This window comes from Carcharodon carcharias, chromosome X, assembly GCF_017639515.1.
Source record: "Carcharodon carcharias isolate sCarCar2 chromosome X, sCarCar2.pri, whole genome shotgun sequence".
NCBI classification, from domain to species: Eukaryota; Metazoa; Chordata; class Chondrichthyes; order Lamniformes; family Lamnidae; genus Carcharodon; species Carcharodon carcharias.
The window spans coordinates 1,111,244-1,138,365 of NC_054507.1; the positions used below are offsets into that span (position 1 = coordinate 1,111,244).

General features: G+C 42.7%; 1 protein-coding gene across 2 annotated transcripts in view; it reads left to right on the plus strand.

Annotated features, from left to right (window-relative positions):
- The window catches only part of tfcp2 (transcription factor CP2), a 100,442-nt gene that overhangs the window by 19,029 nt on the left and 54,291 nt on the right, over window positions 1-27,122 (plus strand). For both annotated transcript variants that reach the window (XM_041180344.1, XM_041180345.1), the window contains exons 2-4: window positions 7,923-8,074; window positions 8,332-8,408; window positions 23,269-23,374. In XM_041180344.1, coding sequence (XP_041036278.1) covers window positions 7,923-8,074; window positions 8,332-8,408; window positions 23,269-23,374 — 335 coding nt within the window. The remainder of the gene's footprint in view (window positions 1-7,922; window positions 8,075-8,331; window positions 8,409-23,268; window positions 23,375-27,122) is intronic.

Below are 27,122 nucleotides of genomic sequence, written 5' to 3' on the forward strand. Positions count from 1 at the left end.
CTTGGCTATTTAGGCCAAGCCCAAGTTGGTGGTAGAGGCAGAAGCTCTAAACTCTTTTTAATAAGTACCTGTATCTGCACCTTAAGTGCTGTAAGCTGCAGGGCTATGGACTGGGTGCAGGAAGGTGGGATTAGAAAGGGCACCTGGGTGTCCTTGGGCTGGCATGGACAAAATGGGCCGAATGGTCTCCTGTGCTGTAAATTTTCTATGGTTCTATAGCATCTTCGGCTTTATTCATAGGGGCATTGAATACAAGAGTAAGGAGGTCATGTTGAACTTGTTTAAGACTCTAACTTAGGCCTCATCTGGAGTACTGCTTCCAGTTTTGGGCACAATACTTGAGGAAGGATGTGAAGGCATTGGAGAGAGTACAGAGGAGATTCACAAGAATGATTCCAGTAAATAGTGAGAAACTGCTCCCACTCAAGAGAACATCAAGAACTAGAGGGCACAGATCCAAAATAATTGGCAAAAGAACTAAATGTGATGTGAGGAAAACATTTTTTTCACTCCCAGAGGGTGGTTGGAGTCTGGAACGAACTTCCTGAGAGGGTGGTGGAGGCAGGTTTGATCGAGGTATTTGAAAGGGAATTGGATTGCTACCTGAAAAGCGTGAATGTGCAAGGTTACGGGGATAAGGCAGGGGAGTGGGACTAGGTAGGATGCTTTCAGTGAGCCAGTGCAGACTTGATGGGCCGAATGGCCTTTTGCACTGTAAAGATTCTGTGATACATCTCGTTTCTCTTTTTCCACCCTGCTTGTCTGTTTTTATTTTTTTTTTGCGAGTTTTCTGTCATACTGTAATTTCTCCTTCCTTTATTTTTTAAGTCACCCTTTGGTTTCTATAATTTTCTCGACCTTCTGGCCTGTCACTAATCTTTGCAGCATTGTATGCCTTTTCTTTCAATTTAATACCATCCTTAACTTCCTTAGTTAGCCACAGATGATGCATCCTTCTCATTGTCTTTCTTGCTGAATAAATATATCCATCTCTGAGAGGCTGATTCAACACACTTGTTTGAGTTTTTTAGGAGCAGCTCTCCAGCTGTGCTATCCATCATGACCTGGGAAATTAGTGCCAGAAACCTGTTCTTGCGCTTGTGGGCTGGGCTAATGAGTAATGAAGTGTTGCTTTACACGCTTTTTTCACTTCCTGAATGATATAATGGAGGCTGGACAGTTTTTAGTCTGATTTTTAGGAGCACTTTTCAGTACATGCTTGAGTTGGAGCTATGCTGTATAATATTGGTTACGTGACGGTGTTTGTCTGAAACTTGAAAATGGAGAGCTCTTTTTTGAAAGTAGTAAGTGCAGGAATTTTGTAATTTATTAATGTAATTCCAGGCAAGAAAAGGGCATCAGGTGCTTGCCCATGTCTTTTGATTAATTGTTCATCTCAAGCACCAACTGTCTATTCTCTCTACTTCACCTACCCATTCCCCCCCCCCCCCCCCCCCCCTCCCCCACCAGCTGCTCAACTAAATGATTCTCGAGTGAAGCAAAAAACCTAAGAGAGCTGCAGCCATTTCACAAGGTTTCCTCTAACAAGAAAAAATCTTCATTGGCTTCTTCTCAGTGCTACACAAGGTCTAGACTGATTTCTTATTTAGAAATGATTTACTTTTATTTTCCATATGTGATGATTATGTCATGTTTCAGGAATTCACCTTATTGAAGAGCAGGTAATACATTTCCAGTCAGACCTCTGGAAATGTACACAGCTTGTTCACTATCCAGACTTGCTCAAACCATCCATTCCCCTGGTCTAGTCCATTTATACTGGTGATCCTATCATCTCAAGCACCTGCTCTCATGCCCACATGTCCGTCCTTGGCCTCCTGCAATGTTCCAGTGAAGCTCAACGCAAACTTGAGGAACAGCACCTCATCTTTCAGTTAGGCACTTTACAGCCTTCCGGACTTAACACTGAGTTCAACAACTTCAGATCATGAACTCTCTCCTTCATCCTCACACCTTCTTGATCCCTTTTAATTTCTTGATTTACTTTATTTTTATTCATTCATTGTTTTATCCCCTTTTTATCCCTTTTTCTATCCTTTTTCCCAACTTCCGCCTCCACCCAACCCCAATAGGGCCATTGTTACTTGTTCCTTGCTCTTTCACAGAGTGCTGACCCTTGTTCTGCTATTATCACATTCTGCTTTCTTACCTTTATGCTAATATCAGCACCTTCTTTAGCTCTTACCACTGCCATTAACACTCACTTTGTCTTGTGTCCCTGATAGCTTTGTCAGTCTCTCCTTAGCCCCCATACCTATCACTGGCCTTCTATCCAGCTTCACCTGCTCCACCCTCCCTTAAACAGTATAAATTTCATCTTTTTCTACTTCTCTTTAGCTCTGAAGAAGAGTTATATGGACTCGAAACGTTAACTCTGTTTCTATCCCCACAGAGGCTGTCAGATCTGCTGAGTTTTTCCAGCATTTTCTGTTTTTATTTCAGATTTCCAGCATCCGTAGTATATTGCTTTTCTCAAACACAATATACTTTCGAGTCAGAGGCCTACAGCACAGAAAAAGGCCCTTTGGCTCATCGAGTCTGCACCAGTCAAACAAGTACCTAACTATTCTAATCCCATTTTCCAACATTAGGCCCATAGTCTTGTATGCCATGGCATCACAAGTGCACATCCAAATACTCCTTAAACGTTATGAGGGTTTCTGCCTCTACCACCCTTTCAGGCAGTGAGTTCCAGATTGCCACCACCCTCTGGGTGAAAAAATTCTTCTTCACATCCCCTCTAAACCTCCCGCCCCTTACCTTAAATCTATGCCCCCTGGTTATTGATCTCTCCACCAAGGGGAAAAGTTCCTTCCTGTCTACCCTATCTATGCCTTTCATAATTTCATGATGTCCATGCGCTTTGTATTTTTAAATACCAATTCTGGCAATCTGTCCTGTTCCCCACCCCCACTAGGGCCACCTGCAGACCTTCCTGCCCCAGTCTTAACCAGAGGAAGCAGTGGGGTGTGCAACAAATTTCTTGGCCAGTACAGCCAGGGACCTGCTTTACGAACATACAGCCCCAGCAGATGGGTGCAGCAGGGCATCAGGATCCTCATCGCTTACTCGCACACAGTCACTCTCACTCCCTGGAGAGGCTTGGGGTGGGAGTGGGGGGTGCTATAACTGGAAAATTGATCAGGGAGCAACTGAAAAGAACTTATATCTCAAATGCAAGCTGACCTTGTAATTCTGAATTATTGTGCTAATTCTGAATTAATTGTATGTTTAATATTGATGTTAGAATTGTGTCTGTATAAACTGATGATGGTAGTTCGAGAGACATAGACTGTGAATGGGCAGAGGGTGATGCAATCAACTTGTGCAGAAATCAAAGTCTTTTTTTTATTCGTTCATGGGATTTACTCGTTTATGGCACTTATTGTCCATCCTTAGTTGCCCGAGAGTAAGTGGTGGTGAGCCGCCACCTTGAACCACTGCAGTCCATGTGGTGTAGGTACATCCATGTGGTGGTGTTAGGAAGGGAGTTCCAGGATTTTCACCCAGCAACAGTGAAAACATATTGCCAAGTCAGGATGGTGAGTGGCTTGGAGGGAAACTTCCGGGTGGTGGTGTTCCCATCTATCTGCTGCCCTTGTCCTTCTAGATGGTAGTGGTCGTGGGTTTGGAAGGTGCTGTTGAAAGAGCCTTGGTGAATTCCTGCAGTGCATCTTGTAGATAGTAACAGCTGTTTGTCAGTGGTGGAGGGAGTGAATGTTTGTGGATGGGCTGCCAATCAAGCAGCTGCTTTGTCCTGTATGGTGTCGAGCTTCTTGAGTGTTGTGGGAGCTGCACTCATCCAGGCAAGTGGGTAGTATTCCATCACACTCCTGACTTGCGCCTTGTAGATGGTGGACAGGCTTTGGGGAGTCAGGAGGTGAGTTACTCGCCACAGGATTCCCAGCCTCTGACCTGCTCTTGTATTCACAGTATTTATCTGGCTAGTCCAGTTCAGTTTCTGGTCAATGGTAACCCCTAGGATACTGATAGTAGGGGATTCAGTGATGGTAATGCCATTGAATGTCAAGGGGCGATGTTTGGATTCTCTTTTGTTGGAAATGGTCATTGCCTGGCACTTGTGTGGTGCGAATGTTACTTGCCACTTGTCAGCCCAAGTCTAGATATTGTCCAGGTCTTGCTGCGTTTGAACATGGACTGCTTCAGTATCTGAGGTGTCACGAATGGTGCTGAACATTGTGCAAACATCAGTGAACATCCCCACTTCTGACCTTATGATGGAAGGAAGATCATTGATGAAGCAGCTGAAGATGGTTGGCCCAAGGACACTACCCTGAGGAACTCCTGCAGTGATGTCCTGGAACTGAGGTGACTGACCTCCAACAACCACAACCATCTTCCTTTGTGCTAGTTATGACTCCAACCAACGGAGAGTTTTCTCCCTGATTCCCATTGACTCCAGTTTTGCTGGCCACACTCAGTCAAATGCTGCCTCGCTGTCAAGGGCAGTCACCCTCACGTCACTTCTGGAGTTCAGCTCTTATGTCCATGTTTGAACCAAGCCTGTAATGAGGTCAGGAGCTGAGTGGCCCTGGCGGAACTCAAACTGAGCATAAGTGAGCAGGTTATTGCTAAGCAAGTGCCGCTTGATATCACTGTTGATGACCCCTTCCATCACTTTACTGATGACCGAGAATAGACTCGGATGGGTTGGATTTGTCCTGATTTTTGTGTACAGGACATACACACAATGACTATGCGCTGGTCACTCCTACCGATACTGTCATGGACAGATACATCTGTGGCAGGCAGGTTGGTGAGGATGAGATCAAGCATGATTTTCCTTCTTGGTTCCCTCACCACCTGCTGCAGACCCAGTCTAGCAGCTATGTCCTTTAGGACTTGGCCAGCTCAGTCTGTAGTGGTGTTACCGAGCCACTCTTAGTGATGGACATTGAAGTCCCCCACCCAGAGTACATTCTGCACCCTTGTCATCCTCAGTGCTTCCTCCAAGTGGTGTTCAACATGGAGGGGCACTGATTCATCAGCTGAGGGAGGGTGGTACATGGTAATCAGCAGGGGTTTCCTTGTCCATGTTTGACCTGATGCCATGAGACTTAATGGGGTCCAGAGTCAATGTTGAGGACTCCCAGGGCAACTCCCTCCTGACTGTATACCACTTTGTCACCACCACTGCTGGGCTTGTCCTGTTGATGGGACAGGACATACCCAGGGATGGTGATGGTGGTGTCTGGGACATTGTCTGTAACGTATGATTCTGTGAGGATGACTATATCAGGCCATTGTTTGATTAGTCTGTGAGATAGCTTACCCAGTTTTGGCACAAGCCCCCAGATGTTAGTAAGGAGGACTTTGTGGGGTCGACAGGGCTGAGTTTGCCGTTGTCATTTCCGGTGTCTAGGTCGATGCTGGGTGGGCTGTCCAGTTTCGTTCCTTTTAGACTTTCCAGTGATTTGATAGAACTGAGTGGCTCACTAGACCATTTCAGAGGGTATTTAAGAATCAACCACATTTCTGTGGGCCTGGAGTCCCATGTAGACCAGGCCAGGTTAGGACAGCAGATTTCCTTCCCTAAAGGACATTAGTGAACCAGATAGGTTTTTACAACAATCAACATGGTCTTCATCAGACTTTTAATTCCAGAAATGTATTAAAGTTTCACCATCTGCTGTGGTGGGATTCGAGCCCAGGTCTGCAGAACATTACTATGGCGCTCTGGATTACTCATCTGGTGACAATAACAGTATACTGCCACCTCTCCCTCAGCATGCAATACTGATTACCAACCTCCAGAGTGAAGGAGGCTCAGGGAAGGGCATTAATATTGTTCTGCTGAAGGGTCATGAGGACTCAACGTCAACTCTTTTCTTCTCCGCCGATGCTGCCAGACCTGCTGTGTTTTTCCAGGTAATTCTGTTTTTGTTTTGTGATTAATATTGGTAGTTGGAAGATTATTCTTATACTTAGTGTCTTTCTTTTTCCCCTCTTTTTCATGCCTCTCCCTCACCCACAAAAGTTTCTGTACATTTTCTGCTGCCTTGCTTGTTAGCTGTCTAAAAAGAAATAACTTGCATTTATATCGCACCTTTCATGTCCTCAGGACACCTCAAAGCACTTCACAGCCAATGAGGTCGATTTGAAGTGCAGTCACTGCTGTAATGTGGGAAACCACAGTAGTATAAAAGCCTGAAGTATTGGCTGAGAGCAGGATGAATGATGTATGTCAAATGATCAGCCAGAGAATGAGGCAAAAGAAGGTGACTTGCAGCAGTGAAGCATGCACTGATTGCTGCTCCCTCCAATTCAAGAACACTAACTGTGTTGGTGTCTGCTGGATAGTTAAAACCGTAGCCTCTGCTTCAACTCTGGTGTTTGTGGTGAGCAAATTATATACTTGTGGCGTGTCATTGTGTTTTATAGTCTGTGTACTTGTTGTCCTGATGTATGTGGAATAATTTTATACACTGGAAGAAAAGTAGTTTCAGTTGCTGGTGTTAGCTATTTTGTATTGAAATACACAAAATATAATACTTCACCTTGAATAAAAATTATTTTCCTTTTTAACAAGGGGGCAAGTATCCTTTTGGAACAAATTGCATTTATATAAGACATTTTAATTTCAAAGATGCCTCTTTTGCTAAATAGAATAAAAGAGCAGTTGTTGAGTTTTGAGGCAAGCTGGAGGTGACAAAAATGTTGGGTTTTAAAAGGTGAAAAAGCATGGTGGTTTTCGCAGTGAGTACCAGAGACTCCGGTCAATTCCTGTTTTTCAATCTGATGTTTGCATTAATTGACTTGACATTGGATCAGGCAGAAAAGACAGTCACATTGAAATTTCAGCTAAAAACTAAAATACGGAAGGAAAGTATTGCTATCCAACCACTAGCTTACAGCATCCTAAAATGGGCCTGTTGTTCCAGAACCTGCTTGTAAAGCAATTGAGACTATAAAATATAACCTTGCAAATAAAGGAAAGCTAATTAAAACTCAGCATAGCTGCTGATAAGTGTGTAAGTATTCTCCAAAGAATGTGCCGCTTGGATTTCTGTGAACCCCACATTAAAAACAGTCAGTTGGAAAATTGAACACAGTCCCTTGAGTTGCTCAATTATTAAGCCTATTAAAATTACCCGAGTGATTCTTGTTAGCTGCAGCTTGCCATAGACGGGTGCTAAGTATTTGAAACCTAAATAACATGGAAAATGGTTTGCTTGCAACGGGGCACTCTGTGCAACGGTAAGTGACTAGCACACTGGAGTGGTGAATGAATTGTGTATAGTGCCAACTGCTTGTTCCAGTTAAACACCAATGCAGCTCTCTGTACTTTCTCCCACCTCCTTTTTTTTGGTTGTGTCTTTTTCTAGTTTCTGAAATGTGAATTAATTCACTGTATGTTTGGAGTGGGGGTGGGAGTTGCAGCTACCCCTGTGTTCTACAAAGAAGCAGCTTTTTTTCAAAGGGTGCAAGGACATTAGGAACACTATAAAATATATTTTTTTAATCGAAGTTGATTTCTGCTATGTATTTTGTTTAAAGCCATTTTCAGTTATTTAAAATCGGGTTACTCACTGGTGGGTTAAGCACTCTGCTTATTTTTTGTGAAAAGCAGTTACCGCTGTTCAATATATCTGAATTTTTAATACATTTTTTTAAAAAATTCCATTCTAAGATGCTGTGCTAGTTTTTGGAAGATTAGTGTTCAACAATATGCCAATAAATGAGCAGAAACTTTAGCAAAAGAGAGTTTAAAACTCGTATTTTGCACCCAAAGTGGAAATTCTTGGCTCTGATCTTTAAATCCAGAGAATATGTGCTGTCTGTTGATGTCCAAATAATGAGTACTCGAGTGTGTCTAGGTTTTGCCGGGGTATGTAATGCATGATTATATATTTAATTTCCTTATTCTGTTCTAAATTTAGTGATGTCCTTGCACTGCCAATCTTCAAACAGGAAGAGTCCAACTTGCCTCCAGAAAATGAGAATAAACTATTACCCTTTCAGTATGTCCTTTGTGCTGCTACCTCTCCAGCTGTGAAACTCCACGATGAAACACTTACGTATCTTAACCAAGGTAAGGTTCAGGACTGCACAACAGCTCAATTTTTGTGAATTGGGCCAGTAGTGTTAATAAGCATTTTGAATGGCCTGATGTGCTATGGTGAAGATGACTGGTGGCCTGCAATGCTTCAAATGCAGCTCACTTCTGGATTCTTGACTTGGTTTCTTGCTCTCTTTCCAATATTCCATTCTTAGCAAAGGAAACGTTTTATTTTCTTGATTTATTCAAAAGATAATTTAGTACAATGTTCTGGTTTGTTCTGTTTTCAGGGCAGTCTTATGAAATTCGGATGCTTGACAATCGGAAAATTGGGGAGTTGCCTGAAATCAATGGCAAATATGTGAAGGTGAGGAAAGTAGAATAGTGGTCAAATAGTGCAGCTGCATTTGTTGCAAGCTTTACTTGGAAAAACAATGCCATTTTTATTATATTGGGGAAAATTAGCCAAGTGCAATGCATCATGTTGTCTAGTTTCCTGAACCTGTCACCATCTTCATTCTTATTGGCAGAGATCACTGTGAGCCAGCAGCCCTGAAGACAGCAAAATCTTAATGTATTTGAAAGCTGAAAAAAATAGTACTGTTTGAATTGTATTGGTAAGGTAACATAATTCTTCATTTTGTCTACCATACCTCCCAAAAAAAACATACTTGTGGTAGGCAAACCTTGTGGAAGTTGGATCTGATTTACATGTACAAATAACATTTGCAAATGGCTCTGTACACAATTACGAAACTGGGAGGCTGCAAGAGAAGGCATCAACAGAGTATTAATAAGCAATAGATTTTAATCTTTATTCCCTACAAATGCAATCTCAATTATAATCTTTTGAATGAAGGGGATCGGATTGCCAGTTAGAATGAGCAGAATGGCACTTTTAACTGTATTTATGTTAAATAAAAGTTCCAAGCCTCCATCTACTGAGCAAAGTAGCTTTTATAAATCCAGCATTGATTTAAGAGTTTTGCTGTATGACTGCTGTTCGAAATGGTTCTGCTTTTCCATGCTCCAGAGCACAGTTTCATTGCGGAGTAGATTTCCGAGAACCAGTGGCAATACTAAATGTGATGGGAAGCAACTGTGCCAGTACGCTACAGTAGGTGGAAGTTGTTAATTAATGTGTTTGATTGTATGCAGGTGTTGGGCATTAATTGGGGATTCACTTGTGCCCCTGTAAAGAGATTTGAGGTGGCAGCTGCCGCTAAGGGTGGTGCTCCCTCAAGGCGTTGAAACAGTCGCTGACTAAAGTATCCAGGAAGTGGAGGGAATCTCGCAAGCAGAGCTATTCCACTTATGTGTACAGGGTGCTGACCCAGGTTCACCCTTCCACCAGGATCTCGTCCGAGGCCATGAGTGTTATGAATTCCTTTGTTGTCGACGTTTTCGAGTGCATCGCCTCCGAGGCTTTGCACTTCATTCACTACAACAAGCGTCACACCATCTCGGCCAGGGAGATCCAGAGCGCCGTCTGCTTCATGCTGCCAGGGGAACTGGCCAAACACACTGTCTCAGTAGGCACCAAAGCGGTCACCAAATACACACCCTCTGTTTAGGTCGACTGTTCTAAAGATTTACAAATAGACACAGACTAAAACCCTGGTTGCTGGGTCAGGAGGCATAGGTTGTAATACGTATCTCTTGTGAATAAATACTTATGAAAGTGTCAAGAGATTGAGTCCAGTTCTGTCCTTCAATAACTAGCTTTTGGGGATATTATGTGATAGAGGACAGTTGTCTAAAGGTAAAGGTTGAAAGCAAAGGTAAATTTCAGACCAAACTAAAATCCTCATGGCCAATGTGGAAAATGGCAAAAAGCACATGTAAGCTGTCAGAGTATGTATGATTCCTCTCCGAGTGTTCTCAAGAGTTTGAACCGTGTGACCAGTAGAAGAATTTAAGTGTATGAGTAGATGTGGGTGGCGTTCCTACCAAAAAGGAAAGATGATGTAGCTTTGGTGTTTGTCGCTTTACACAAGAAGTAAAATCAAAACTCAAATATTTTGTGAGCTGGGTATCAGTTGGATAGCGATGAAGTTTTGGACCTTCTGTTAGAGTTCTAGGATGAAAGTTACATGGAAAATGATTTGTTAAATGCCTGAAGTGTGGTCAGACTTTGATAAGATTTTGGAAATCAGATGTCCATGATATATGTTCAGGAGAAGGAAAGAGAGAGAACAAGGGAACAAGAAAGAGATAGAAGCGCTCAGGAGAGGGAACAAGAACAGGAAAGAATTCCAGCTCTGAAAATTGGAAATGGGGCTAGCAGCTCCAAAGGAGAAAGAGCCCAGACAATTGGAAGCTGCAAGGGAAAATCTCTCTCTACCCGGTAGCACCCCCTATCTCTCTAACCCCAAACCACTCTGAGGCCCTCAGGTATGCTAGATTCATTCCCAAATTCAGAGAGAGTGACTTGGAGCCATTTTTTGCCACTTCTGAGAAAATAGCAGGACGGCTAAAATGGCCACTGGACATCTGGACATTTTTAATTGAAGGTCAGCAGTCAGGGAGAGACCAAGAGATCTGCTTCTTGCTGCCCCGTGATGTGTCCATGAATTATGAGCAGACCAATGCTGACACCCTAAGTGTCTACGAGTTAGTCCCAGAGGCATAACACCAGCAATTCCAGAACGCTCGGAAGAAGCCCACACAAACCTGCATTGAGTTAGAACGGCTGAAGCAAATCATGTTTGACCAATGACTAAGATCCCTAAACATCTCCCACACCTGTGAGAGGTTGTGTGAATTGATATTGTTGGAGGAATTCAAAAATTGCTTATCCTTCAATCTGCGAACGCTTAGAGGAGCAGAGAATCCTCACAGCCAGGGATGTAACCATCACAGCAGGCAGCTGTGGTCTCACCCTTGGGCCTGGAAACTCAGGCAGGCCCTTTCCAAACCATTCTAACAAATATTGGAAAGAGAAGGAGGAGGATCTAGGTGGGAAAGGTCCCCCAACCAGAAAAGAAAATACCAAGGAGAGTGTGAGAAGCCTCCTGACAGCCAGTAAGGAGACCCCCCAGAGATCAGTGTGTTCCTGTTGTAATAAAATAGGCCATTCAAGGCCTGAATGCTGGCGATTGTGAGAGAAGCCTGTTGGCCTAATGGGGTGTATATGAGTGGCTCCCCGAAGGACAGCCCAATGGGTGGTGCAGCAGAGCTGGCAGAGACTCTCGCTACAGAAACTTACCCCTTGGAGGGCATGGCACTGTGTGGGCTGAATCTTCTGGCTGATGTGCGGGTAGCGGAGCCTGCATGTCAGTGTTTAAAATGTCGTGTGAGTGTCCCAACGTCAGTGCGTGGCATCGCGATATTTCAGTCAGTGGGACGCGCGCCCGCCATTAATTAAAGGCCTTGTTAAGGCCATTAAGTCACCAATCGACGAGGATTTTGAGGGGGCCTGTGAGAACTTCGGCTTGGCGCAAGGACCCAACGGGCAGGCGGGTAGGTAATTTTTTTAACAAACCTCATCCAGTGGCAGGATGAGGTTTGATGTTGGAATTAAGAAGGTTTAATAAAGTGTTTGTGTACTTCATTAACATGGCCCATCTTGTGTGACATTTTCACACGAGGGGGACATGTTACTGATTTTTTACTTTTCTAGTTTTAATGTTTCACAGCCTTTCAGCGATCTCCCTGAGGCAGCACTTTGCCTCAGGGAAATGTGCGCTCTTTCGTGTGCATGTGCGAGAGAGCGCACTCTCGCAGTTGGGGAATTTCCCCCCCACCCCTTACAGGAAATGGCAGCGGGCCCCAATTCAGTGGCTGCGATTGGCTGCCCACCCATCAAGGGCAAAATCCTGCCCTGTGTGCCTGAGCTGGACAAACTCCCAAAGTGTTTCTGGAGTTTTGTTCATGTCAGGAACAGTGTCGCCCTGCTAATCCCCAAATGTGAGCAAGTCCGTTGTACTGCTCTGGGACACAGAGACCAAAGGCCAATCGGTCCTTAATGTTGGAGGAAGCTTAAACCCCACCCCTCACCCCACCAACCCTGAGACCTCCCTGAAGGTCAAAGCCCTGATCAGTGGAGTGGGAGGAGGATCTGTGTTTGAATCCCTCCATAAGGCCCATCCAGAGCTTGTTTCCTGCCCTGTTACAGTAGGAGTTCTCCCTGAGCTACCAGTAGCAGGAACCGATTTCCTCCTTGGGAACGATTTGACCAGCAGCAAGGTGTTAGTCAGTGAAAGAAAAGAGGCCAACGTCAGCCAGCAGAAATCTGCAGGAGAGCAGAATGCTGGGCGAGGTCACACTGAAATAGCACCCAAAGACCTTGAGCAAGGGCTGCCCGAAAGTAGCAAGGCCAAAGCCAGTGAAGTTAAGAGATCCAGGGAAGGCCACTAGAATCTAAAATAGATCCAGAGTATCCCAGAACTAATTAGGGACCAGAGAAGCCTCAGAGCAGGGAAAGAAAGCAGGGAGATGCCCCACGTAGCTGAAGAACCTGAAGGAAGGCAGGTTATTAAGCCCGGAAAGGAAAAGGTTCAGGACTTGCCTGAAGTATGTCTAATACAAACCTTTCTGACATTAAGTAGGGACAAAGGGAGACCCCAAAGAGATGAGCAGATAGGGAGTGAGATGCCTCCCCCAGTTGAAAAGCCACAAGGGAGTGTAGCTGGAGCCACATCTCCAGTTGAGAGCAGGGGTGTTCCGGGGGACATGGAACCAGTTCAGAGAACACCCCCTCCAAAGGCCACAGCGAGGAAGATAACAATTGGTTTAGCTGATAGCTTCATGGTGAATTTAAATGTCAACCAGGAAAGTTCTCAAATTGGCCCAGAAAGTGAAGGTGATGCCTCACTTAGTGGAAAAGCCACAAGGAGGTCCAGTGAGAGCTGAATATCCACCAGAGGGCAGTAGTGGCATTTATTTCGAGAGGACTAGAATATAAAAGCAGGGATGTGCTGCTGAGACTTTGTAAGGCTCTGGTCAGACCACATTTAGAATATTGTGAGCAATTTTGGGCCCCGTATCTCAGGAAGGATGTGCTGGCCCTGGAGAGGGTCCAGAGGAGGTTCACGAGAATGATCCCAGGAATGAAAGGCTTAACATATGAGGAACGTTTGAGGACTCTGGATTGATACTCGATGGAGTTTAGAAGGATGAGTGGGGATCCGATTGAAACTTACAGAATACTGAAAGGCCTGGATAGAGTGGACGTGGGGAAGATGTTTCCATTAGTAGGAGCGACTAGGACCCGAGGGCACAGCCTCAGAGTAAAGGGAAGACCTTTTAGAACAGAGATGAGGAGAAACTTCTTTAGCTAGAGAGTGGTGAATCTATAGAATTCATTGCTACAGAATGCTTTGGAGGCCAAGTCATTGAGTGTATTTAAGATCGAGATAGATAGGTTCTTGATTAGTAAGGGGATCAAAGGTTACTGGGAGAAGGCGGGAGAATGGGGTTGAAAAACTTATCAGCCATGATTGAATGGCAGAGCAGACTCGATGGGCCGAATGGCCTAATTTCTGTTCCCATGTCTTATGGTCTTATAGTGTCCCAAAAGACATGGCACCTACCATGCAGCTGACCAGCAGAGGGATCCCAAGCAGATTGGACCCCATACTCACCCACCTGAATGTGACATGACAGGGCTGTCCCTGGCAGTTAGAATGATCCATAATAACCCACCAGGCTACAGCACTGTAGCCCTACCTGGTATGGATGTGGGGGAGACCCCTTCCAGAAGCCCATCTTCCTATCATTCAGGCCCAGAAAGGCTGGTCCAAGCTCAGGAGCGGGCTGCCTACTTGTTGCTGTGCCAACCCAAAGCTCCTAGCAACAGAAGCTGGAACCCTCCAGTTGTGTGAGCGCCCGATTCAGACACTGAACTGGAATCCCAGAAAGAGGCCAACGTCTTATTAAAACACCCCGATGTCCTGGCAACAGCCTAACCACAGTCCCTGGGTTTGAACAGCTGAGTCCATGGGTTCCCAAGGTGGACAGTGAGGAGCTGAGCTGGATAAGGGCAGCTCAGCCCTATGGTCAAAAGGCCTGGCATTCACCGAGTGAGGTACTCAGCATTCCCCTGTGGAATGCCCAGAGCAGCTTGACCATCACTCTTCCCTGAGTGCTAACCAACCCGTAAAACCCCCAGAGTCCTCAGAGGACACTTAATCAGAAGTTGGACTGGCAAAGATCTGAAATCAATGGCTTTGCTTATACCTGATCCCCAACAGAGGAATTCAGAACTCTAACCCTGAATAGATTACCCCATAAGGACAGATTCAAATCTTCCCAAGTGACTTAAACCTTCCACCTCCCAGAACTGGACAATCCTCCTTGCTGATGCACTAACCCAGGTTTAAACCTCAAAAAGAACATGCAGCAGCAGGGAACTGGCATTGCCCCTGACGTGGGAATGTATGTATACTTCGCTTCCTATTCTTCCTGCAGAACATCACAGGAAAACTAAACAAAATCAAATAGAATTATTTTTTCCTCCAAGACAGGGAGAGATGTAATGGAGCTAGGACCTCACACTATATTTTTTTAAAGTATATATATCCTCATGGCTAATTTATAAAATTTTCAGAACTGGACAATGACCTGATTTTTAAATGACTTAAGTCATGCCTGGCTGTGATCTGAACAAAAGGAACTTTCTGGCAGTATCAGAGAAGCTAACACCTCGTTTTCTCTGAAGAGATGTTAACAACCCTGTGGACTGGAGAGACCACATTGAAAAGTAATTATACAAAGACCATCTACATTTCACAAGCCAGGCCTAGCCACCGGACTCTTATTAGTTTGCTGGGACAAAGGACCCTGCAACCTCCCCTCAAATTCTTAATGGTTGGAACGCAGGACCTCAGAGAAATGTGTATAGACCCTTTGTCAGAACTGAAATGGAGAGGTGTGAGTCATGTGACATGACCTCCTAGCTGGATAAACCATGTGGATATTGCCATGTGGAGCTGCAATGCACAGTCTGCCATCATATATCTAACAAGAAGCAGCAGCAGCTCAGAAAAAGGGCTCTGCCCAGATTTGAATGCCTGCCCTCATCTACACAGTTTCTACTGGGACTTCTGAACTTCTGGACCAGCGCTTACAAGACTGATTCATCTCCGTGTGCCTACCCCATCATGGAAGTCAACTCTACTGGAAAAGTGTTATCCAGCATCAGCCCCAAGCCTGCCGACCTCTTTGAAGGAATTCACCATTGGACCTTGATTCTGGACTCATGTGAAACAATTCTTTGCTCTGTGGCCTTTGCCCTATGAATTTATCTTTCTCTATCCCTCTTATTGTATCGATGCACAGGGGGCTACATAGCAGCAGCCCTCTCCCACATTTTGTGTGTATGAATAAACTAACCCTCAGGGTAAACTCAATCTTGAGTTTGCTGTGGGGTTACCAATAAAAATTGGATCACACCAAAACTTGAGGGGTTGGGAAATACGCAACCTCTTATAAAGGGAGAAATCAACATCAAAAGATCTTTCTGTTTGCGGGCGGGTGGTGAGGAGAAACCAGGGTTGTTTAAATTAACCCCCTTCTGTCTGTTACAATAGTATGTGGAATAGGTTGGTTGAAATGTTACCTTGATTCACTAAGTTGTGAGGATTAACAAGGTTAAGGAATATGTAAGAATACAATTTACGTTACGTTTAGTGATGACAGCACCTTGAGACCACTAAAGAGAGTTGGAATTCCATATAAAATGGCTTACTCCAGCTGTTCCCCAATGATTTGGTGAACATACAAAAACTAGGGCACACAGATTTAAGATTTTGGGCTAGAGATGCAGGAGCAATGTGAGGAAGAGCTTTTTATATGCAGCGGATGATAATGACCTGGAACTCGCCAAATGTGGAGACAATCTATGATTTCAGCAGGAAATTGGATGGGCTGTTGAAGGAAGCAAACCTGCAGGGCTATGGGGATAAAGCGAGGGGATGGAACTGATTGAGTCTGTGCCGGCTCTTTGTAGAGCAATCCAATGAGCCATATGGCCTCCGCCTGTGCTATTATGACTCTATTTTACAAGTGATGTAGTTTGTAATGCGATACCTTGGCTATTGAGTAAACATTATTCAAATGGGCATGGAAGCCAGTGGATCTGCAGTTTATCCAGTCAGGACAGTATTGTATCCCTTTGACAAAACCTGAAGTACTTAAGGAAGTGGCCCTAGAAATAGTGGATGCATTGGTGGTCATCTTCCGAGATTCTATAGACTCTGGAACAGTTGCTACAGATTAGAGGGTAGCTAATGTAACCCCACTATTTAAAAAGGGAGGCAGAGAGAAAACAGGGAATTATAGACCAGTCAGCCTGACGTCGGTAGTCGGAAAAATTCTAGATTCCTTTATAAAAGATTTAATAGCTGAGCAATTGGAAAACAGTGGTAGAATTGGACAGAGTCAGCATGGATTTATGAAAGGGGAAATCATGCTTGACAAATCTACTGGAATTTTTCGAGGATGTAACTAGTAGAGTTGATGAGGGGGAGCCAGTGGATGTGGTTTATTTGGACTTTCAGAAGGCTTTCAACAAAGTCCCACATAAGAGATTGGCATGTAAAATTGAAGTGCATGGGATTGGGGGTAATGTATTGAGATGGATAGAAAACTGGTTGGCAGACAGGAAACAAAGAGTAGGAATAAACGGGCCTTTTTCCGAATGGCAAGCAGTGACTAGTGGGGTACTGCAGGGATCGGTGCTGGGACTAATGATTTAAATGAGGGAATTAAAAGTAATATCTCCAAATTTGCAGATGGCGCAAAGCTGGGTGGGAGGGTGAGCTGTGAGGAGGATGCAGAGATGCTTCAGTGTAATTTGGACAAGCTGAGTGAGTGGGCAAATCCATGATAGATGCAGTATAATGTGGATAAATATGAGGTTATCCATTTTGGTAGTAAAAACAGGAAGGCAGGTTATTATCTGAATGGCTATAAATGGAGAGAGGGGAATGTGCAACGAGACCTGGGTGTCCTTGTACACCAGTCGCTGAAGGTAAGCATGCAGGTGCAGCAGGCGGTAAAGAAGGCAAATGGTATGTTGGCCTTCATAGCTAGAGGATTCGAGTACAGGAGCAGGGATGTCTTGCTGCAATTATACAGAGCCTTGGTGAGACCACACCTGGAATATTGTGTGCAGTTTTAGTCTCCTTATCTGAAGAAGGATGTACTTGCTATAGAGGGAGTGCAGCGAAGGTTTACCAGACCAATTCCTGGGATGGCAGGACTGACATAATGAAGAGAGATTGAGTCAATTAGGATTATGTTTGCTGGAGTTCAGAAGAATGAGGTGGGATCTCATAGAAACCTATAAAATTCTAACAGGACTAGACAGGGTAGATGCAGGAAGGATGTTCCCGATGGTGGGGTAGTCCAGAACCAGGAGTCACAGTCTGAGGATATGGGGTAGACCATTTAGGACTGAGATGAGGAGAAATTTCTTCACCCAGAGAGTGGTGAGCCTGTGGAATTTGTTACCACAGAAAGTAGTTGAGACCAAAACATTGTATGTTTTCAAGAAGGAGTTAGATATAGCTCTTGGGGCGAAAGGGATCAAAGGGTATGGGGAGAAAGCGGGAGCAGGCTATTGAGTTGGATGATCAGCCATGATCATAATGAATGTCGGAGCAGGCTCAAAGGGCTGAATGGCCTACTCCTGCTCCTAGTTTCTATGTTTTTAATGTTTCTATCAGACTGTTAGACAAGTATTAATGGCTTTGGGTGATCACAATCTGAGAGAAAAAAACCTAATTGTCCTAAAGTTACATGGACAATTTGTTTAACCTACTTAGCCAAAGTTGAAAACCCTGCTAAAAGCCACAGGTGTGGTTGCTTAACAGTATACAGGGCTAATAAATTAGTGAGAAATGTGAAATATGTAAAAAGCACAGAAATAAACAAAAATATAAATGTCCCTGAAAGCCATTACAGAGATATGGTTGCAAGGTGACCAAGGCTGGGACATGAATATTGAAGGGTATTTGACATTTTGAAAAGATGGGAAGCTAGGAAAAGGTGGTGGGGTAGCTCTTAATTAAGGATGTCATTATTACAGTAGTGAGAGATGACCTTGGCTCAAGAGAGCAAGATGTAGAATTGGTTGGGTAGAGATAAGACATAGGAACAGTAAGAGAACTCTTGTGTCAGTAGTTTATAGGCCCCCTAACAGTAGTTACACATAGGACGGGGCATACAGGAAGAAATAAATGGAGGTGTAAGAAGGGTATGCAATAATCATGGTTGACTTTAATCTACATGTAGATTGTGTAAATCAGATTGGCAAAGGTAGCCTGGAATATGAGTTCATAGAGTGTATCTATGACAGTTTCTTAGAGGAGTAGATTCTATAGAGCCAACCAGGGAGCAGGCTATTCTAGACCTGGTAATGTGCAATGAGACAAGGTTAATCAATTACATCATGTTAAGGGAGCCTAGGTGACAGCGATTATAACATGATGGCATTTCACATTCAGTTTGAAGGGGAGAAGTGTGGGCCTACGACTAGTGTTTAAACCTAAATAAAGGTAATTTTTAAGGGTATGAAGGCAGAGCTATCCAAAGTGAACTGGGAAACTGGGTAAAAAGGTAGGGTAGTAGAGATGCAGTGAAAAACGTTTAAGAATATATCTAATAACTCACAGCAAAGATTTATATCGGTGGGAAGGAAGGACTCTTTGAGAATGATGCATCATCCATGGCTGAATAAGGAAGTTAAGGATAGCATAAAATTGAAAGAAACTCTATAAAGATTAGCGTTAGGTCAGAAGATTGGTCAAATTTTAAGCAGCAAAGAACAACAAAAATTAACGGGGAGAAGTTGAGTGTGAAAGAAAGCTAGCTAGTAAAATAAAACAGATAGTAAGGGTTTCTACAAGTATTTAAATAGGAAAAGAATAACTCAAACTAGTGTTGGTCCTCCAGAGAGTGAGTCTGAGGAATTGATAATAGGAAACAAGTGGAGGCATTGAACAGGTATTTTGTGTCTGTCTTCACCGTGGATGACTTAGAGAGCTTCCCAAAGAAACTTGAAAATCAAAAGGTGAATGGGAAGGAGGAACTTAAAGCAATCACCATCACTGGGGAAAAAGGTGCTCGGAAACCAATTAGACCCAAAGGCTGACGAGTCCCCAGGACCAGGCGGCCTGCATCGTAGGGTCTTAAAAGAAGTGGCTGCAGAGATAGTTATAATCTTCCAAAATCCCTTAGATTCTGGAAGGGTCCCAGCGGATTGGAAAATAGCAAGTTTAATACCTTTATTCAATGAAAGAGAGAAATAGGAAGCAATAGGCCAGTTAGCCTAGTATTTGTCAGAAGGAAATTGCTGGAATCCATTATTATAAGCAGGATAATTGGAAAGTCTTAATGCAATCAGGCAGAGGCAAGATGATTTTGTGAAAGAAAACTAATTTATTCAAGATTTTTGAGGCAGTAACAAGGAAGTTGGATAAAGGGGAACCTGTGGATGTGATGTACTTGAATTTCCAAAAGGCATTTAATAAAGTACCACATCAAAGGTTACCACATAAGATAAGAGCTGATGGTACAGGGGTAACATATTAGTATGGATAAAGGATTGGTTGGCTAACAGGAAGCAGAAGTAGGGATAAATGGGTGTCTTTTGGGTTGGCGAGCTGTAGCTAGTGGTGTGCCACAGGGATCATTGTTGGGGCCTCAACTATTTATAATCTATATCACTACTTACAATCTGTAGCAATGACTTGGATGAAGGGACCAAATGTATGGTAAATTTGCCGATGACACCAAGAGAGATAGGAAAATAAGTTGTCAAGAGAAGGTAGAGAGTCTGCAAAGGGATATAGACAGGTTATGTGAATGGGCATAAAATTGGCAGATGGGGTATAATGTGGGAAACATGAACTTGTCCACTTTGGCAGGAAGAATAGAAAAGCTATATATTATTTAAATGCAGAACTGAGCGGTACTGAGGGACCTGGGTGTCCTGGTACATGAATCAAAAAAAGTTAGTCTGCAGATACAGCAAGTGATTAGAAAGGGAAATGGAATGTTGGTGTTTATTGCAAGGGGAATAGAGTTTAAAAGTAGGGAACTGTATATAGTTTTGGTCTCTTTATTTGAAAAAAAGATGTAATTGCATTAGAGGCAGTTCAGAGAAGGTTCACTCGGCTGATTCCTGGGATGAGGGGTTATCTGCTGAGGAAAGGTTGAACAGGTTGGGTCTGTATCCATTGGAGTTTAGAAGAACGAGAGATGATATTGAAACATATAAGATTCTGAGGGGATTTGATAGGGTGGATGCCAGGAGAACGTTTCCTCTTGTTGGAGAGACTAGAATTAGGGGTTAAAGTACCCTCATTAAGATGAAGATGAGGAAAAATTTTGAGCATTGTTGGCCTGTGGAATTCTTTTCCAGAAAGCAGTGGAGGCTGGGTCATTGAATGTATTCTAGGCTGAGTTAGATAGATTTTTGATAGGCAAGAGAGTCCAAGGTTACGGGGGACAGAGAGGAAGGTGGAGTTGAGACCACAACTAGATTAGCCATGACCTTTTTGAATGGCGGAGCAGGCTTGAAAGGCCAAATGGCTGACTCCTACTTCTCCGATGTCTGATATTCTTGTCTTCTGATCGGAGGACGCTGCCACATCCTCTTGTAAGCTTTCTATTGGCATGTGGTTTTAATGAGGTAATTGCAATTTATCTAAAGGTATGGGACAAAAACGAATGCTTTTGCCATTTTGTATACCTGCACCAGATTTAGTCTTTCTACTGTAATACATACTTAAAAACAAGATCATGGAGAAATGGATAGGGACTGGACTGATAGAGGGGAATTTGCCAATGATAATTTCAGACGGTTGTGAAAACATGATCATCATGTCATCGACACAGCTCCATAAAATTTTAGCTGATCACCCAGACTGAAATTTGATAACCACCCTGACGCTCACTCCAGATGGTTGGAGGGCATGGTCCCTATCAGTTAGTCTTTGAAATTGCCTTCAGTATTGTGTGATAGCCTTAGGAGGCTCCACAATTAGTTCAATTTTTTCTGCTTATATGAATACTTTACATGCGGTGAGAGAGAATTTCATCAAGGCTGAGTCTCTGTGAAGATTCAGAGAAAACTGAGGTAACTTGTAAGATTATCTGAGGCAGGTTTCAATTCAGAAGATTTGGTGTATTGTAAAAGAGAGGCTCATGGAGAATGGAAACACTGTGGTAATAGGTTGTGACAGTAAGTTAATATTTACCAAACGTGGCATATCTTGAGACAGAACTCGAGCAGAAGTCCTCATGATTGTGAAGGTTTTGTGGCTGCCTATAAAATTGAGCATAAGAGAGTCAAAACAAAGAGATTTAGATAGTTGGAGAGAGTTTGGAGTTTATTCTGAAGTACCAGATTAAGGACAGCCAGCCTGGTCACATAGATGGAGTTATACTGAAAATGTCCTTGCAGATGGGACCTGTACGGCTAAAGTGAGGCTAGTTGTTAGGGGTTTTAAAGAGTGACAGGGTGATACAGACGTTAGAGTGGATTCTCCCACAGTTAGAAAAGTAATATTAAAAAGCTTTTAAGCTCTTTTGGGCACATATTCATGGAATTGTAGATTAGTCGATACAAAAGGTGCATTTCTGCAGGGTGATACTTTTCAGAGAGAAGTGTTTCTCGAACCACCCAAAGAGAGAGCAGATGCAGAAGGAAAGCGATGGAAATTAAACAAATACATCTATGACCTTCATGATGTTTCCAGCGTGTGGGTATTTTTCAGTGAGGTCTGTTTTGCTGAAAATCAGTTTTGTTCAACTAAAAGCACATCCTATCATATTTTGCTGCTGTGGAATTTAAGAAATGTGGTATTAATAAGATTGGAGTCATTTAAAACTGGGAGTCAGGCTTCTGGGCTTTTAAATATATTGGTTTAGATATTAAGCAGAGTAGGTCTGGAATAACTTTAAATCAAAAATCCTATTTAGAGAGTGTTTCTCCCATTTCAGTTAATCATACTTGCTCATCACAGATGATATATCGAAAGATGAGAGAGTAATTGTGAAGCTTGATTAGTTAGTTCAACTGGTTGACATTCAGATGAGACCAGATGTTCGTTTTCATGTGTTGGAGTTAAATGTTGTACTACTAAAGCACCCTAAACTAAAGGGCAAATAAAATTTAAAAAACTAATTCTGGAGAAATTTACACTTGCATTCCCATCCTTAAGTGATCCGAAGAACATGGAGCTAGTTGTTATTAGTGATGCTAATCTTCCTGGTGGGTATTCAAGTGCAGTGGTTTCATAATATTTCTTAAAGGTGAAAATGGGAACTGTCCTTTTTTAGCTTGGGAAGCTAAGGAAATAAAAAAGGTTATTCAAAGTACTTCAGCTGTTGAAACACTGGCTCTTGTCAAAGCAGTGGATATGGGATTATGTTTGTCAAATACTTTTAAGTTAGATTCTATACAAGATGTGGAATGAAGATGGTATACCCACTGAATGTAGATAATTTGTTGTGAGAAAAGGTTACAGATTGTTTTAAGTTAGCAAGGTCAATGTTAGAGAGAAAGGAAGTATGAAAAGTTAAATGGGTGGATGTAAGTATTCAACAGTCCTTTTTATTTCACTAAAAGGAAAAGTGTGAGCAAATAAATTGTTAGGGTCCAAGAGTAGTGGCATCTCACAATGTAATGCTTTATACACACTATGGAGGTTTATGATTTTTTTAAAAATTTGAATGACCATGTGGTATTTGCGGATGTGAAAATTCTTGAGGGCTGACGGAATGATGTCCTGTAGAATATGCTGTACTGTGATGATCATTTATGTGTTTTTTAGGGGTAGAATTTGAACCTTAAAAGAGAACCTTTTTTTATTCCTTCATGGGATGTGAGCTGGCTAGGCTGGCATTTATTGCCCATCCCTAGTTGCCCTTTTGATTTAAAGCTACTGCAGATGTTAAAGGGGCTGTGTGTGCGGAGTCACTAACCATGTGAACAGTACCGAGACAGACCATTTTAATAGTGAGGGAAAATTTAGCCTCTGGCTAATTATTTCTACTATAATAACTTTTGCAACTTTTTTTTGTTTGTTTGAAATATGTTTCCCAATTCTTCAAAAATAAGTCTGCACACATGTAATTAATTCACTGTGATGTTGCTGTTGAAATAGCCTCATTCATTTTATTTTTGACATCAAATGATATCAACACCAATGTAAACTAAGTGTGAGCAATTGACATAATTTCTGAAGCCACTGCTTTCCTTTTCATTCCTCTAGAGTATTATCAGAGTGGTGTTCCATGACCGGCGTCTACAGTACACTGAGCACCAGCAGTTGGAAGGATGGAGGTGGAATCGGCCAGGAGACAGGATCCTAGATTTAGGTACATTGATTGCAGTGTTCATTGAGTGCAGTACAGGCTTTTGGACATGCATGCAGACTTCCTTTTGTGTATATCAGACCAAATCGGCATTTAATCTAATGTTTGACTTAATTTATAAAAGTTTGAAGTGTTATACAAAGCGCTGACCCTGAGCTGATTATAGCCTTGATAGACAGTGGAAGGCTTTTGTCGCTGAATGAGCTATCTCTCGACAAATGTCATTTGCTGTCGTGGAAACTTTTGTGGTGATTGTGGCTTGGTGCATAATAATGCTAGTGTGTCATTGCAGTATTGCAAGGTGTCCATACCTGCAGTCTCCCCACACGAGTGCAGTATGCATTCTCTCTCCTGGAAGGGAATGTTTGAGGTCAAGTTATCCCAGGACATGTCCGAGAATAGGTAGACTGCTTCCCTCGGAGTTGCTGAATGGTATTTGGCATTGAGTCTCCTTCAGGAACCAGATGGTGAAATAGGAAACCAGATGCCAATCTTTTACTTAATACTAGATTTATTTACAATATGCAACATTACAAGTGTATGCCTCCTCCCTCACCCAGTGCTCCAGAAGTATTTCTTTATATGTATTCAAGGTACTTAATCCATCGACTGTTATGATCCTGTTGGGGATCGTTAACATTTAAAAATAACTCTCAATACTTCGTTTTAACCAATAGAACTAGGCCACGAAAGTTCACTGTTTTTAAACAAAACCAAGCTCTGAATGGAAATAAAGCAAACACTATTAACTTAGTAACAAAGTTATAACTATATATATTATGCACTCAGGTTTACTTCCTCCTTCCCCAAGAATTCTCTTATGAACACATAAGTTTTAAAGTTATTTACTTCTGTAGGGACCGGGTGGCCTAAGCACGCAGCAGTCCTCTGGAGAATTTTCCTCAGCTCCAGCTATTCTCCATATTAAAACTTTCATTTACCCTCTCTTAACGGTGGAAGCCTCAGTTCCTTGTTCTGGTTACTTTTTTGCAATGAGATACTGTGAGGCCCACAGTAGATTCTCCTGCTAGCTTCAATCTTCCAGCTTCTGTTTCTCATGAGATTCAAACTGAGACTAAGCCTCACCCGCCTTCCATGGGGTCAATGATGAAGCTAGCATTTTACTTTGCTTACAGATTGCCTAACTGCCATTTACTTTAGCTAACTTCGCTGTGAGCTGCAAAACCACGAGGTCCAAACTACAACTAAAACTCTCTCCCAGTAAGCACCCAGATAAATTGAAACTAGAGAGCATTCTTAAACTCCACCCATCTCCATGATAATGTAGCCTGCTCTGGGCTATCCTCAAACTAACCTTTTAACCTCATTTATAATTTCTCTAGCTAAGAAAGACCACCTGCTGTTTTATAGCTCTATTACTGACTCTCGTGAAGAAACATGGATAACCTTTTGAACAGCCATTTCTTTAGGTGTTCTGGCAATCGTGAAAGACCATTTTAATTACCTTGCCTTCACAACAGCAACCTTCCCAGAACTTAAACATTACTTCTAAAATATTAACATGAGCATTGAACTAGATATTCGCAACACAATGCCCTTCACCTGTGTACCCTTAACCTTGATAATACAATTACCATACAATTAACAGACCCCGCTTTTTAAATTTAAACTTTGGCACAAAGCAATATTTCTCTTTTGTCCTAGCAAGGTCAATCCTTAACCTTTTCTCCAGTCACACTTTTTTGTCAAATGTACGTTATCCCACAGGAAATGGTGACTTGTATAACATTCAATGGGCAAACTATTCTCTGCACCCACCCCACCCCATATAGAATTTCCCCTAAAATAATTGATAAGTAAAATCCCACTTCTGTTGGTTCTACAAGAGCCAGTGTTTCTGCAGCCGAAGCACTTTGAAGCACCCTTTTTTATTTTCTTAGCTTCCAAGGCCAAGGGGCAACATTTTCTATTTTCACCCACCAAGAATATTATAAAACAGCTGTACTTAAATGCGGAAGACTGGCACGAGAAATGTCACTAAAAAGGACTAATTTCATGGTTTGCCTTTTGGCTCCCCCAAGGCTGGAAACTTGAGTACCCATTTCTCCATTTTTAAAAAATGTTTTATTTGCCCTTCAAACATCCTGAGTTGCAATATGTTTCAGAGTAGTACTTATTGCCAATACATCAAAGCTGGCATCTGGATACATAGCTGATTCAACTGTCCAATCAAGCTTTGTAACTTATATTTATTCTTCAGATGTAAGATTTCTGTGATGGCCTAGGCCTAGCATGCTTTATCAGTATATGAGTAACACTTCCTAAATAAGATTGTTGATTCAAGGTTACTCCCAACCTATTCTGCTTATTGTCTAAGCTTAAGTATTTAAAAGCCTTCGAAGCCTCACTTGCAGTCTTAAATTCCCCTTTAATCATGTTTGTAACAAATTTCTCACGTTCCACACTACCTCTGCATTGAAAGTCATCAACATGCATCATAAAGACGCCTGAGAGTTTTCCTTTATGGTACCTGTAGAACATTGCTGCATTTGTTTTCAGTTGACTACAGCCTAATTCCAGCAAGACAGACCGAACCAAGAAATACAAGTCTCGATGCATCAGTCAATCTATAAACACACTTGTTTAATTTCCACAGCATGTCCTATCTGGGTGGACTTTTTCTGTACATGTCCACCTGTGTGATGAGGCTGGCTGCCCCCTATCTGGTACTTCAGAATAGACACCCAATTCTTTCCAACTATCCAACTTGTTTTGTTTTGTTTCGTTTCGCCTCTCTTATTAATTTACCTTCTAATTCATGGGCAGCCACTAGAGTTTCCCGATCATTGGGGTTTCCACTTCCAGTAGTGTTCCAACGTTGTTCTGTAGTCCTTGCTATATTGCATAATCGAGTCAAGCTAGGCCTCTGTTTGCACTTCTGTATCTTTCTGGATTACAGAATTTCTCCCTCCCATGACCACCATCACCAGTACATGATTTTTTTTTCCTAGTGCAAGAGCCACTCTCAAATCTGCTATGAGAACTCACACTGGGCTGAATTTTGCTGTTGATGGGCAGGCGGGCAGCTGATTGCTGCCGCTGAAATGGGCCCTGCTGCCATTTTACGTGGGCGGGCCAGTTAAGGCCCACCCAGCGTGACGCCTAACGGGAAGCGCTATGTGCTCCCTGTGCGGGCGGGGGGGGGGATTCCCCAAATGTGAAAGAGCACACATCTCCCTGAGGCAAAGCGGTGCCTCAGGGACATCGCTGAAAGGTTTTCAAAGTTTAAAAATAGAAAAATAAAAACATCATTAACATGTCCCCCTCATATGACAATGTCAATAAAGTGCATAAAAACTTTATTAAACTTTTTTAAATCCTACATGAAACCTCATCCCACTCAAGGTAGTTGTCCTTTAGATAGTAGAATGATGCTACCCTATCACCATTGGGCTATTATCCTATCACTTTATCTACCTTATTCTGTGCCTCATAACTGTCAAACATTTGAATATGAGGGGTCCACGGTGCCTCATCAACTCCTATTAATTGCTCAGATTCTGAATGAATGGCTCTTAAAAGTTTGACTACCATGTTGAATACCATCACACTCTCACCTTCCCCATACCTTTTCATTCTTTATGACCCTCTCTTTTATAGTATACTAAATTCCCAAGATTAAAGTGTATCTTGAATGGTCTAATGTGATGCTTTGGAGCTCTGAATTTTCCATGAGAAATTCTGCTTTGGTGAATGCCCTTCCCCCTGCATGTAAAGCAGTCAAGTGTGC